We start from the raw sequence: 13,501 nt of genomic DNA, 5'->3' as shown, positions 1-13,501 counted from the left end.
CTCCTTCCAGACTCATTAAGCATCTCCAGTCAAACATTTAATCTAAAATCGGCTTCCTATTAAGCAACAAAGCCTCCTTCACTCACGCTGCCAAACATACCCTCGTTAAACTGACTATCCTACCGATCCTCAACTTCGGCGATGTCATTTACAAAATAGCCTCAAACACTCTACTCAGACTGCATCCAGTTTGCTATCACAGTGCCATCCATTTTGTCACCAAAGCCCTATATATCCCCCACCACTGAGACCTGTATGCTCTCGTCGGCTGGCCCTCGCTACATATTCGTCACCAAACCCACTGGCTCCAGGTCATCTATAAGTCTTTGCAAGGTAAAGTTCCGCCTTATCTCAGCTCACTGGTCACCATAGCAACACTCTCCCGTAGCACACGCTCCAGCAGGTATATCTCACTGGTCATCCCCAAAGCCAATACCTGCTTTGGCCGCCTTTCCTTCCAGTTCTCTGCTGCCAATGACTGGAACAAATCGCTGAAGTTGTAGACATATCTCCCTCACTAACTTTAAGCATCAGCTATCTGAGCAGCTTACCGATCGCTGCAGCTGTACACAGCCCATCTGTAAATAGCCCATCCAACTACCTACATCATCCCCATATTGTTTTTAATTTACTTTTTTTGCACACCAGTATTACTTGCACATCTATCACTCGTGTTAATTTGCTAAATTGTAATTACTTGCTACTATGGCCTATATTGCCTTACCTCCTTACTCTATATAGATATTTTGTTTGTGTTATTGACTGTACGTTTGTTTATCCCATGTGTAACTGTTGTTGTTTTTGTTGCACTGCTTTGCTTTATCTTGGCCAGGTCGCAGTTGTAAATGATTATTTAACCAGGTAGGCCAGTTGAAAACAAGTAAAGGTGAAATAATTTATATTTATTTATTATTTTAAACGTGGGTATATGCTCATAAAGACCAATGAGGAGATGGGAGACACAGGACTTGTAGCGTGTCAAGTGTCTAAAATAGAACCAAGTTCTATTTTAACACCTGATTACGCAGACACTCATTGACGTTTGTATGAAATGATTGCAAAAAATAAATGTACACTTTATTCAACGCTCACGCTCGCAATGCGGCTGGTGTGGTCAGCATGTAATTCAATTTCTCACGTCTCCATGGTTTTGTCTCAAATGGACCCCTATTGCCTATAGAGAGCACTATGTAGGGAATAGGGTGCCATTTGGTAGGCATCCCATATTGACTACATTCCTGTTCAGGCTCTACGTCTTCATCACGGCAAACTCACTCAGTAATTCTGATGTCACAAAGGACAATCAACCGACTAGAGTTATTTTGCCATGGAATGCCAGAATTTTTAAAAACTTAACAATGGTAAGAATACAACTACTGTCAAAGCAAGACCGATGCACGTCTTTTTGTAGCTTATTTTAGCACTTCATGGAACACACTGCCTTAAATTGACTTTTTTATTTTAAGCTAGTGCTGCTAAGCTGTGGCTTAACATGATCGCTACCGATGGCGATCCAATGGATATCAATGGCCATTGACTGTCCAATGCTACTGCTGTGACATGTTCACTAACCAAAACGGGACAGAGTGGAAGTGCCATTGGTGTGACCGCGTGATATCGGGTGGCTACAGAAGGACTTTTGCCGGCTATCCGATGAGCTGAATCAGAGCCTTATTGATGAGTTCACCAATGTAGCTATAGCCCAGGCTAAAAATAGCTCTGCACTGAACATCTCACCCAGGGTGGTGGAGAGTTGGGCGAAGTTGATCTGTCCCACTTCTCGGAGAAGGTGGCTTGTTCAACTCCACCACAAAGACTGGGCCGAGATGGTTACACGAAAGGGCACGAGCGAGCCGCGACTTGGAGGATCCATTCCACCTGGCAAACAGATTTGCGCCGCTGGAAGTGGATTATCTGACCCCAGGAGCCCACTCTGGTCCTGGAGACCCCGATGCCAGGCAAGTGCTCGCCAACATCAGTCCCTCTACTCCCTCTATGTCCACTTTCAGCCAGAATGTGTCCTCTGTCCCAAACAGGGGAACACCTCACCGCTGGGTTTCCACAACATCGGAGCACCGAATCAACGGAGGCTCTCGTCACCCCCCTTTCTCCCACGGCGCTCCTCGCTGCACCGTGCAGCCCCTCAATGATTGTTGGGGGAAACCACTGTGGAACAGGATAAATTATAAAAACTGATTGTAAAAAGCGCTGGAGTACCTTAAAATGAAATTCTAGGCTATAAAGCTAACTCGGCTCCATCCTTCATAAGAGCAGATCGCAATGAAAACCCTTTGATATTGCCAACCACTTAAATTGCTTTTTTGTTGACAAGATTAGCAAACTTCGTCTTCATATTCATGCATATCGGACAAAATAATGAAAGGCAAGCACTGTAGTTGAGTTCGGCAATTTGGGTGTGGAAGAGGTGAAAAAATCTGGATGGTCAATTCCTGAGGTCTGTACTGGAATACATTGCAACTCCTGTTTCCAACATCTTGAATTTAAGCCTAGAAGACGGTATATGCCCTCAGGCCTGGAGAAAGGCAATGGTCATTCCACTGCCCAAGAATAACAAAGCACCCTTTAAATAGTTCAAACAGCTGACTATAAATCGGCCTGTTACCGATGCATAGAAACCTTCAATTAAGACAAAATACATGTTATTTTACATTAAACAAATTGGCAAAGGACTTTCATCAAGGTTATAGGGAAGGACACAACATTCTCGGTACTTACACAAATGACTGATGATTGGCTGAAAGAAATTGATAAGAGGCTTGTGGGAGCTGTTTTGCTAAGACTTCAGTGCAGCTTTTGATATCATTGATCATAACCTATTGCTGAAAAAAACAACTAGATGTTACGGATTTACATCCTCTGCCTTATCATAGATTGAGTTACATACAGTGCCTTTGGAAAGTATTCAGACCCCTTGACTTTAACCACATTTTGTTACGTCACATCCGTATTCTAAAATTTGTAAACAATTGCCCCCCCCCCCCCCCCTCAATCTACACACAATACCCCATAATGACAAAGTAAAAACCAGTTTAGACATTTTTGCTATTTTATAAAAAATCTACTGAAAAACGAATTTACATAAGTATTCAGACCCTTTACTCATTGCTGTTAAATGTGCTTTAACAAAGTACTTACAGCCTCGAGTCTTCTTGGGAATGACACCACAAGCTTGGCACACCTGTATTTGGGCCGTTTCTCCATTCTTCTCTACAGATCTTCTCAAGCTCTGTCAGGTTGGATGGGGAGCGTTGCTGCACAGCTATTTTCAGGTCTCTCCAGAGATGCTCGATCAGGTTTCGTCAGACCAGAGAATCTTGTTTCTCATGGTCTGAGAGTCTTTAGGTGCCTTTTGTTAAACTCCAAGCGGGCTTTCGTCTGGCTACTCTACCATAACAGGCCTGATTGGTGGAGTGCTGCAGAGATAGTTGTCCTTCTGGAAGGTTCTCCTACCTCCACAGAGGAATTCTAGAGCTCTGTCAGAGTGACCATCAGGTTCCTGGTCACCTCCCTGACCAAGGCCCTACTGGCCCTTGTTGCACCTGGACTTGTGTGGTCATGTGCAGCAAAGGAGGATGTAGGCAAATTGCAGTTGCTCCAGAACAGAGTAGCACATACTGCACTTAGATGTACACGGAGCACGAATCTCAATGGCATGCATGTCAATCTCTCCTAGCTCAGAAGTTGAGAGATTAACTGCGTCACTATTGGTCTTTGTGTGAGGTGTCGAAGGTACTGGTCAAACAGCTGGCACACAGTTCGGACACTCATGAGTACCACACAAGACATGCAACCAGAGGTCTCTTCACAGTCCCCAGGTCCAAAACAGAGGCTGGGAAACACACAGTATTAAATAGAGCCATGACTACATGGAACTCTGCCACTCAAGCTAGCAATAAAAAATAATTAAAAAATAAATAAAACGAACACACCTTACGGCAGGACGGGGACGAGATACATTTTTATTAGGGCTGTCAAAGGTAAACATTTTTTTGACGCCATTAACACATTGTTAGTTTGATCCCCTGAACCATCCATAGTTCAAATTCAAGCCCATGCAGCTGATGTGCTAGTTTGACAACCACTTTTCTGGCTAGCCACTTGTATGACTGAATGATGTAAGGGGCTTTTAATATGCCAAATTCAATTTTAATCCCTCCCAGGTGGCTCTGGATAAAACGCTGTAATTTGCGTCACCGAAATGCATCGAGTCCTCGTTATCATTTACAAGCGAAACACACCGTTGATGCTGGCAATACAAGTACCAATGGAGGACATCTTCGGCAGGCTAAGCTAGAAGAGTGTGAGCGCGGGAGACCGATGGACAAGTCGACGAGCAGCAAGCTAACACAAGCAATAGCACTGGACTTCAGTGAGTAACCACAACTACCCTGGGGTTACTGCGCACCATAAAAATCAGTGAAAAACAGCATTCACACGCGCACAGAAGAGATGCACTATGCTGAAACGCGCGCCGAGCAGGTCATGGATGTAGCAAAGCAGTTGAACATTGAAAACAAAGTTACCACACTTTGCACAGACCATGACCGCAGCTGAGAGACATCTGCCTTTTGAACACCTGCCCTGCGCAGTATTCAAAAGGTCCATCAGTGTCCCTACAGAACAGCAGGTTCGACAATGCCCTTGCTAGCCAAACGCTGAAAAATTGTTGGCCATTTCAAAACACAGCCCACCAAAAAAGGTGCAGAGCTAGGACATTAGCAAGTTGCAAATGGCCAAAAGGAGTCACTTGCACAAGATGTCAAAACAAGATGGATTTCCACTCTGGAAACGGTAAGCTTGTCCACAGAAAACAACCACAGAGATGCTCTGGCCCAACAGAAAACATCATGCCAAACACAGCTCAACTGGAGAAACTGCAGAAGCTGTGGGCACTACTGGGCCCTGCAGGTAATCTGCTCTATCACACCATTAGTGTTATAATACGAGTGTGTGTGTTATAATACAAGTGTGTGAGTGAGAGAGTAGTGTGTGTGTGAGAGAGTGTGTAAATTGTCTGCGTGTGTCTGAGTATAACAAGTCTCTCATAATTGACTGAAGTGATTTTGAATGATCTTCCACTGCAGGTACTTGACTGAACTTGCTCAGTGGTGTTGCCTGCTTTGTGCCATCTCCTTCAGGTGATGGAAAGCTCTGATGACCTGCCTATGTGGTAAGATTCAAGCTGAAGTTCAAAACAAATTTTATTGGACACATGGTTAGCAGATGTTAATGCGAGTGTAGCGAAATGCTTGTGCTTCTAGTTCCGACAGTGCAGTAATATCTAACAATTCCCCAACACACAAATCTAAAAAAGGGGTGAATGAGAATATGTACATAAACTCAGCAAAAAAAAAAAAAAAGAAGTCCTCTCACTGTCAACTCTGTTTATTTTCAGCAAACTTAACATGTGTAAATATTTATATGAACATAACAAGATTTAACAGACATAATCTGAACAAGTTCCACAGACATGTGACTAACAGAAATGGAATAATGTGTCCCTGAACAAAGGGGGGGGGGTCAAAATCAAAAGTAACAGTCAGTATCTGGTGTGGCCACCAGCTGCATTAAGTACTGCAGTGCATTTCCTCCTCGTGGACTGCACCAGATTTGCCAGTTCTTGCTGTGAGATGTTACCACACTCCTCCACCAAGGCACCTGCAAGTTCCCGGACATTTCTGGGGGGGAAATGGTCCTAGCCCTCAGCCTTCGATCCAACAGGTCCCAGATGTGCTCAATGGGATTGAGATCCGGGCTCTTTGCTGGCCATGGAAGAACACTGCATTCCCGCCTTGCAGGAAATCACACCCAGAACGGGCAGTATGGCTGGTGGCATTGTCATGCTGGAGGGTCATGTCAGAATGACCCTGCAGGAATGGTACCACATGAGGGAGGATGTCTTCCCTGTAATGCACAGCGTTGAGATTGTCATTGCAGGCAACAAGCTCAGTCCGATGGTGTGACACACCGCCCCAGACCATGACGAACCCTCCACCTCCAAATTGAGTAATGTAAGATATGTAAACATTATTAAATAGACATTGTTTAAAGTGACTAGTGATCCATTTATTAAAGTGGCCAGTGATTGGGTTTCAATGTAGGCAGCAGCCTCAGAGTTAGTGACTGCTGTTTAGGAGTCTGATGGCCTTGAGATTGAAAAACAGCTTGTGTCTCTCCGTCCCTGCTTTGATGCACCTGGACTGGCCTCGCCTTCAGGATGGTAGCGGTGTGAACAGGCAGTGGTTTGGGGTTTGTTGTCCTTGATCTTTTGGGCCTTCCTGTGACATCGGGTGCTGTAGGTGTCATGGAGGGCAGGTAGTTGTTTGGTGGTGTGTTGGACAGACCACACCACCCTCTGGAGAGCCTTGCAGTTGAGGGCGGTGCAGTTGCCGTACCAGGCTGAGATACAGCCCGACAGGATGCTCTCGATTGAGCATCTGTAAAAGTTTGTCAGGGTTTTGGGTGACAAGACAAATTTCGTCAGCCTCCTGAGGTTGAAGAGGCCCTGTTGCGCCTTCTTCACCACACTGTCTGTGTGGATGAACTATTTTAGTTTGTCTGGGATGTGTACACCGAGGAAACTATAAACTTTCCACCTCCTCCACTGCGGTCCCACCGATGTGGATAGGGGGGTGCTCCCTCTGCTGTTTCCTGAAGTCCACAATCATCTCCTTTGTTTTGTTGACGTTGAGTGAGGTTGTTTTCCTGACACCACACTCCGAGTGCCCTCACCTCCTCCCTGCAGGCTGTCTTGTCATTGTTGGTAATCAAGCCCACTACTGTTGTGTCATCTGCAAACTTGATGATTGAGTTGGAGGCGTGCATGGCCACACAGACGTGGGTGAACAGGGAGTACAGCAAGGGGCTGAGCACACACTCTTGTGGGGCCCCAGTGTTGAGGGTCAGCGAAGTAGAGATGTTTCCTACCTTCACCACCTGGGGGTGGCCTGTCAGAAAGTTCAGGACCCAATTGCACAGGGCGGGGTTGAGACCCAGGGCCTCCAGCTTGATGAGCACTATGTGGTTGAATGCTGAGCTGTAGTCAATGAACAGCATTCTTACATAGTTATTCCTCTTGTCCAGATGGGATAAGGCAGTGTGCAATGTGATGGTGATTGCGTCATCTGTGGACCTGTTGAGGCGGTATGCAAACTGAAGTGGGTCTAGGGTGGCCGGTAAGGTGGAGGTGACATGATCCTTGACTAGCCTCTCAAAAGCACTTCATGATAACAGAAGTGAGTGTTACAGGGCGGTAGTCATTTAGTTCAGTTGTCTTTGCCTTCTTGGGTACAGGAACAATGGTAGCCATCTTGAACCATGTGGGGACAACAGACTTGGATAGGGAGCGATTGAATATGTCCGTAAACACACCAGCCAGCTGGTCTGCGCATGCTCTGAGGACGTGGTTTGAGATGCTATCTGGGCCAGCAGCCTTGCGAGGGTTGACACATTTAAATGTTTTATTCACGTCAGCCACTGATGAGGTGGGGGGGGTGCGCAGTCCTTGTTAGCGAGCCGCGACGGTGGCACTGTATTATCCTCAAAGCGGGCAAAGGTGTTTAGTTTGTCTGGAAGAGTGATGTCGGTGTCTGACGTGGCTGGTTCTTTTTGTTGTCCATTATTTCCTGTAGATCCTGCCACATACGCCTTATGTCTGAGCCGTTGAAATGCAACTCCATCTTGTCCCTGTACCGGCATTTTGCTTGTTTGATTGCCTTGGAGGGAATAACTACACTGTTTATATTCAGCCATATTTCCAGGCCTCTTTTCATGATTAAATGCGGTGGTTCGCGCTTTCAGTTTTGCACGAATGCCGCCATCCATCCACGGTTTCTGGTTAGGGTAGGTTTTAGTCACAGTGGGTACAACATCTCCAAAGCACTTCTTTATAAACTCATTCAGAGTCAGCGTATAGGTCGATGTTCTGAGGCTGGCCGGAACATATTCCAGTCCTCGTGATCAAAACAATGAAGCGTGGCTTCCGATTGGTCACACCAGCTGCCTATAAGACGGTAGGAGCAAGATGGCATCGTGGTCGGATTTGCCGAAGGGAAGGCGAGAGGGCTTTGTATGCATCGCGGAAGTTAGAGTAGCAGTGGTCGAGAGTATTACCCCTGCGCATGGTGCAATCAATATGCTGATAGAATGTAGGTAGCCTTGTTCTCAAATTTGCTTTGGTAAAATCCCCAGCTACAATAAATGCAGCCTCAGGATATATGGTTTCCAGTTTACATAGAGTCCAGTGAAGTTCCTTGAGGGCCGTACTGGTGTCTGCTTGAGGGGGATTGTACACAACTGACGAGAATTCTCTTGGTAGGTAAAATGGCCGACATTTGATTGTAAGGAATTCTAGGTTGGATGAGCAGAAGGACTTGAGTTCCTGTACGTTGTTATGATTACACCATGAGTTGTTAGTCAAAGCATACACCCCCGCCCTTCCTCTTCCCAGAGAGGTGTTTATCTCGGTCAGCGCGATGCATGGAGAAGCCCGGTGGCTGAACCAATTCCGACAAAATATCCCGAGAGAGCCATGTTTCCATGAAACAGAGAATGTTACTATCTCTGATGTCTCTCTGGAAGGCAACCCTTGCTCGAATTTCATCTACCTTGTTGTCAAGAGACTGGACATTGGCTAGTAGTATACTTGGGAGCGGTGGGTGATGTGCACGTCTACGGAGCCTGACCAAGTAGCCGCTCCGTCTGCGGCATCGTTGTTGTGGGTCGGCTACTGGGATTAAATCCATTGTCCTGGGTGGTGGTCTGAACAGAGGATCCGCTTTGGGAAAGTTGTATTCCTGGTCGTAATGTTGGCAAGTTGATGTTGCTCTTATATCCAATAGTTCTTCCCGGCTGTATGTAATAAGACTTAAGATTTCCTGGGGTAGCAATGTAAGAAATAATACATAAAAATAAAAACTGCATAGTTTCCTAAGAACTCAAAGTGAGGCGACCATCTCTCATCTTATAGACCTGGAGAAACCAAAGGAAAACACCAACCTCACATGGCTGACGATCGCCACAGCATTCGACCCAAGGTTTAATTAAAACTTCAGGATTAGTGGGTCCCCTGCGGGACGGTTGAGCTAATGTAGGCTAATGCGATCAGCATGAGGTTGTAAGTAACAAGAACATTTCCCAGGACATAGACATATCTGATATTGGCAGAAAGCTTAAATTCTTGTTAATCTAACTGCACTGTCCAATTTACAGAAGCTATTACTGAATACCATGCTATTGTTTGAGGGGAGTGCACAGTTTAGAACATGAAGTTATTAATAAACAAATTAGGCACATTTGGGCAGTCTTGATACAACAAATGCAATGGTTCATTGGATCAGTCTAACTTTGCACATACACTACTGCCGTCTAGTGGCCAAAATCTAAATTGTACCTGGGCTGGAATGATACATTATGGCCTCTCTTGCATTTCAAACATAGTAAAAAAAAAAATCTTTGTATCATCTTTTACCAGATATAATGTGTTATATTCTCCTACATTCCTTTCACATTTCCACAAACTTCAAAGTGTTTCCTTTCAAATGGTAACAAGAATATGCATATCCGTGCTTCAGGGCCTGAGCTACAGGCAGTTAGATTTGGGTATGTCATTTTAGGCAAAAATTGGAAAAAAAAGTAGCCAATCCTTAAGGACCTGAAGTGCTTTCCCAGACCTGAGAGGGGTGAGGTGTGGGCTTTGGTTAGCAACTTGCTGAAGAAAGAGGCCTGCACAGCAACCTGATAAAGCAACCTGTCAGAGCCACCAAAGAAGAAAGCCGCCCTCTTGTTGAGTTCTTCTGAGTCTGATGAAGAGGAGGAGTCCATTGAGAAAATGTGTGGAGCGTTACAAAGCCCAGCATCAACATGGAGGACTGTCCACTACACTGGTGGTCACAGCATGCAGGGGAACACACACCAGGCTGGCCTGCATTGCACAAATCTACCTGGCAACGCCTGCCTGAGAGGTTGTTTTCACTCTCTGAGCATATCATACAGAAGAAAAGAGCAGCTTCATTATTTGAAAATGACAACAGGCTTGTTTGTCTTAGCAACTGGCTCAGTGAAAAGAAATGAGAATGACTGAAGTCTATGGTCATAGGCTTGTGTGGAATTCATGACATTGTTGGACATGTTTATGCCCTTTGTTCTTTGTATCCATAGAGCCAGTTATTTTTTTTCTTATAGCCAACCCTCCAATTAGTAATTGGTAGAACAATCATTTGGAATGGCTGAAACTTTAACTGTGTGTGTGTGTGTGTGTGTGTGTGTGTGTGAATTTCAAGAAAATGTATGAGGGAGTAGCCCTACTGTGTGCATTAGTAACGCACAGGACTTTTGTATTGCTTGTTTGCTTGTTGTTTATGGTGAATATGCCATTAAAAACATGCTTATAACTCAATACATAAAGATTTGTCCATAAAAATAAGTTACTTAGCACCATATTCATCGCAATTATTTTAATTGTTTGACAGCCCTCTTTTATATATTCTGTATAGTATTATGCATTTCATTGTATTCTGTGATGTATATTATGTATTACATTTGTTGTATTTTGTTCCCTGCAGCAGCTAATTGGGGATCCTAATGAAATAATAAAAAAATATATAAAAGTCTCTTTATATGCTCCGCAAGGTAGGGGAATACACAAACACACTCCACATTTACTACTGTCATTGTGGGGAGGGGAGTTTCACCTCATCCAACACCAATGTTTACTGTGTAGCACCCTACACTCACCACACCAGGCTGTATTCATCTGGTGTGTGCCAGTACAGATCAAATGGTTGATTGGTTAATGGAGCCTCCTGTCTGGGCGGTTTACTTGTAGATGCATCGAGCTAGAGAAAAAAATAAGATATGTTCCAGAACCAGCCATAGGTTCCTGCACTATGGCTGGTTCTGGATTGGACAAGGCTTACTTACATTTATTGAATTGGGGTAATAAAGAATTAGGCCACACCCTGCCACTCACATGCCCTCCAGGACTCGGAGTAGAGGAACACCACTCCAGACTATCATAACCAAGTCATAACTTAAAAAAAACATTCCTGCCTGGCTGCATTTCACTCTCACTGATAGACCAGCTCATTGAGATGGTATGCAAACGTTCACATAGCGACACACACACACCCTGGTCTGTGTTGTGAACAATGGCAGTAAGGCAGAAGAGCAATAATTGGCCAGGGTGGAGCTGAGGGAGAGTCTCTGTGTTGTTCCCTACCTGTCATCCCCTTCCTGTCATCCAGAACCACCAAATGGCTGTGTGTGTGTGTGTGTACACTGTGTGTGTTAACTGTGTCATGTGTTCACACAGCTCCTCACCATTGTTGCTGTGCCTGACACAGTCCTGGAGCACAGCGTGCCACTTCGTCTGCTCCTTCTCTGTCAGCACACAGAAGTAGTGGTGGCGGGCGTACGGGTGCCACAGGATCAGGGGAAACTGGGTGGCACCCTTGACAAACGGACCGCTGCCCACCTTAGCCTTTACACCTGAAAAAACACACATTTATAGTGTTCATAGCTTCTTCATCAGGGTTGTATTCACTTATCACTAAATGGAAGAAAACGGACTGATTGCTAAACTTTTGCTACAGTGTGCCCTAGGGCTCTATTCAAAATCGGTATCACGGAAGTTCAGAGTTACAGCGCGATTGAAATTCAAAGGCAATGTCCCCGCATTAGCCGAGAACGCATTTAGGGAAACGTAACGCTTTAGCAAACCAGATTGAATAGAGCCCCTAATGAATACGGCCCAGCGAGCCACTGAGGACTTTAGTACTTGATCTCACATTGGATGAAGTCCTGGTTCAACGACAATCCAACAGTGTTTCTCATGATCGGCCATTTATTATACACAATCAGCGGCCGTTACCAAATCGTCTCTCTCACCTGGCAGGCTGGTGTTGACCAGATCCAGGTACTCTTCCATGGAGGTCAGAGCTTTGTATCCGGCACAGTTGATGGTTCCTTTAGGGTGCAAGCCCCTCTCGTGAGCCTATCAGAGAGCACGGAGTGAGAAGGGGGTAGTTTCAAGGAGAGGGTGAAAAAAAAATGAAAAAGTACAAGCCGTTCAGAACCATCAGCCCACAGCTAAAGTTGTGACCCAAATGATTCAGACTAGCTGACATTGAAGTTTGGTTATGAAGGTAAACGTAAAACAAGGAAGAAAATATATATAGTTTCAGTTTTTCCGACTGCCCTCACCACTTTGTTCTCGTAGAAGCTAACGTCGTATGTGTCGGCCACGAAGACAAAGCGGTTTCTCCATTTCTTGTTCCCCTCCAGGTACTGGAACAGACCCCCAGAGAAGATAGAGTGGTCTTCTAGAGGATTCTACCACAACACAACAGACACAGTTAGCGATAGGGCTATAGGTCAAAAGCAGTACACTATATAGGGAATAGGGTGCTATTTGAGACTCATCCATACAGTAATGTCAGGCCTAATTCTATTTTACACGCTGGAGGCGATTGAGACCGGAGGGCTAAAGTGAGAGCACATAAGTTTCGGATAGTGTTTACACAACCACACTTCGTTTTTACATTTCCTGTTGTAGATCAAATACTGGAACTCAAACAGCTTAATGCCAGCAGAGGAAGGCCAGAAATAAGGGGATGGAGAGAAGCTGGAGAAGAGAGGTTGTGTGCTTAGAAGGTGCTGACTGGCAGTGCTCTGTAAAATGTGGTGCCTGTGTGTTCTTCAGAAATATTTTTGGGAGTGTAAATAAAATTGTGTGTTTCGGTGTGTGCGACTACCCGGGGCATCACTCAGGTAGTGAGGAGAAGAGACGAGGGAAACAACATTCTTAGCACCATCCCCGTTTGTTCATGTGTGAATTCTGCTCCACTTTCCCTCCAGTGACTCGATGGCGGAGACTAACACAGAACTCCCCAAGCACTGAAGTGGAGATGGCTATAGTAAGTGTTTCCTATCTGTGTCCATCGCTTTTGACTGTCGAGTTTAAACACACACGGCCTTGCACTCAGAGATAAAACCTTGAGACTCAGAGGAGGATAGTGAGGAAGAGATAAAAAAAGGGGGGATAAAGAGGTAAGGAGGTTGAGAAGGAGAGAGTTGCAGATGGTGTGGGAATACAGTGAGAGAGAGGAACTGAATAAAATGAAGAGAGCTGGAGCGAGAAAAGAGATAATTGGGGGGGGGGGGGTGACAAAAACCCCCGGCAAAACAGAGGGGTGAACGAGTGCAACAGACAGTCGTCCCCAGGCCGGCCTGGCCGCTTGCCTTGCGGTGCAGGAGCTGTGACTGGGGCCCTCCTCCCCCCTCGATCTCAAAGCGGACACTGTTAAAGAGGGCCACAGCATACTGCTCCTTGTACACATGGCCAAACTCCCCCATCACCTGCCTGGCACGAGCTGTGGGAAGAAAGACAGAATTTACAGTTGGAGGCTAACACAGTCACAGGATAGACAACACAATTGAAGAGCAACACAGTCCGTAAACACAACTGGCAACAGACCGTAAA

The 13,501-nt window shown here is 45.4% G+C and overlaps 1 protein-coding gene across 1 annotated transcript in view; it reads right to left on the bottom strand.

Annotated features, from left to right (window-relative positions):
- The window catches only part of LOC120021892 (protein Niban 2-like), a 57,192-nt gene extending 44,410 nt beyond the window's left edge, over positions 1-12,782 (bottom strand). Inside the window, exons 1-4 of the mRNA XM_038965731.1 lie at positions 12,774-12,782; positions 12,223-12,351; positions 11,908-12,013; positions 11,341-11,508 (exon numbers count right to left, since the gene is read on the bottom strand). Coding sequence (XP_038821659.1) covers positions 11,341-11,508; positions 11,908-12,013; positions 12,223-12,351; positions 12,774-12,782 — 412 coding nt within the window. The remainder of the gene's footprint in view (positions 1-11,340; positions 11,509-11,907; positions 12,014-12,222; positions 12,352-12,773) is intronic.
- Positions 12,783-13,501: the final 719 nt, after the last annotated feature.

Source organism: Salvelinus namaycush, chromosome 26 (genome assembly GCF_016432855.1).
Source record: "Salvelinus namaycush isolate Seneca chromosome 26, SaNama_1.0, whole genome shotgun sequence".
Taxonomy (NCBI): Eukaryota; Metazoa; Chordata; class Actinopteri; order Salmoniformes; family Salmonidae; genus Salvelinus; species Salvelinus namaycush.
The sequence above is the reverse complement of the archived record's forward strand: the minus strand, read 5'-3'. Positions and strand labels throughout refer to the sequence as shown.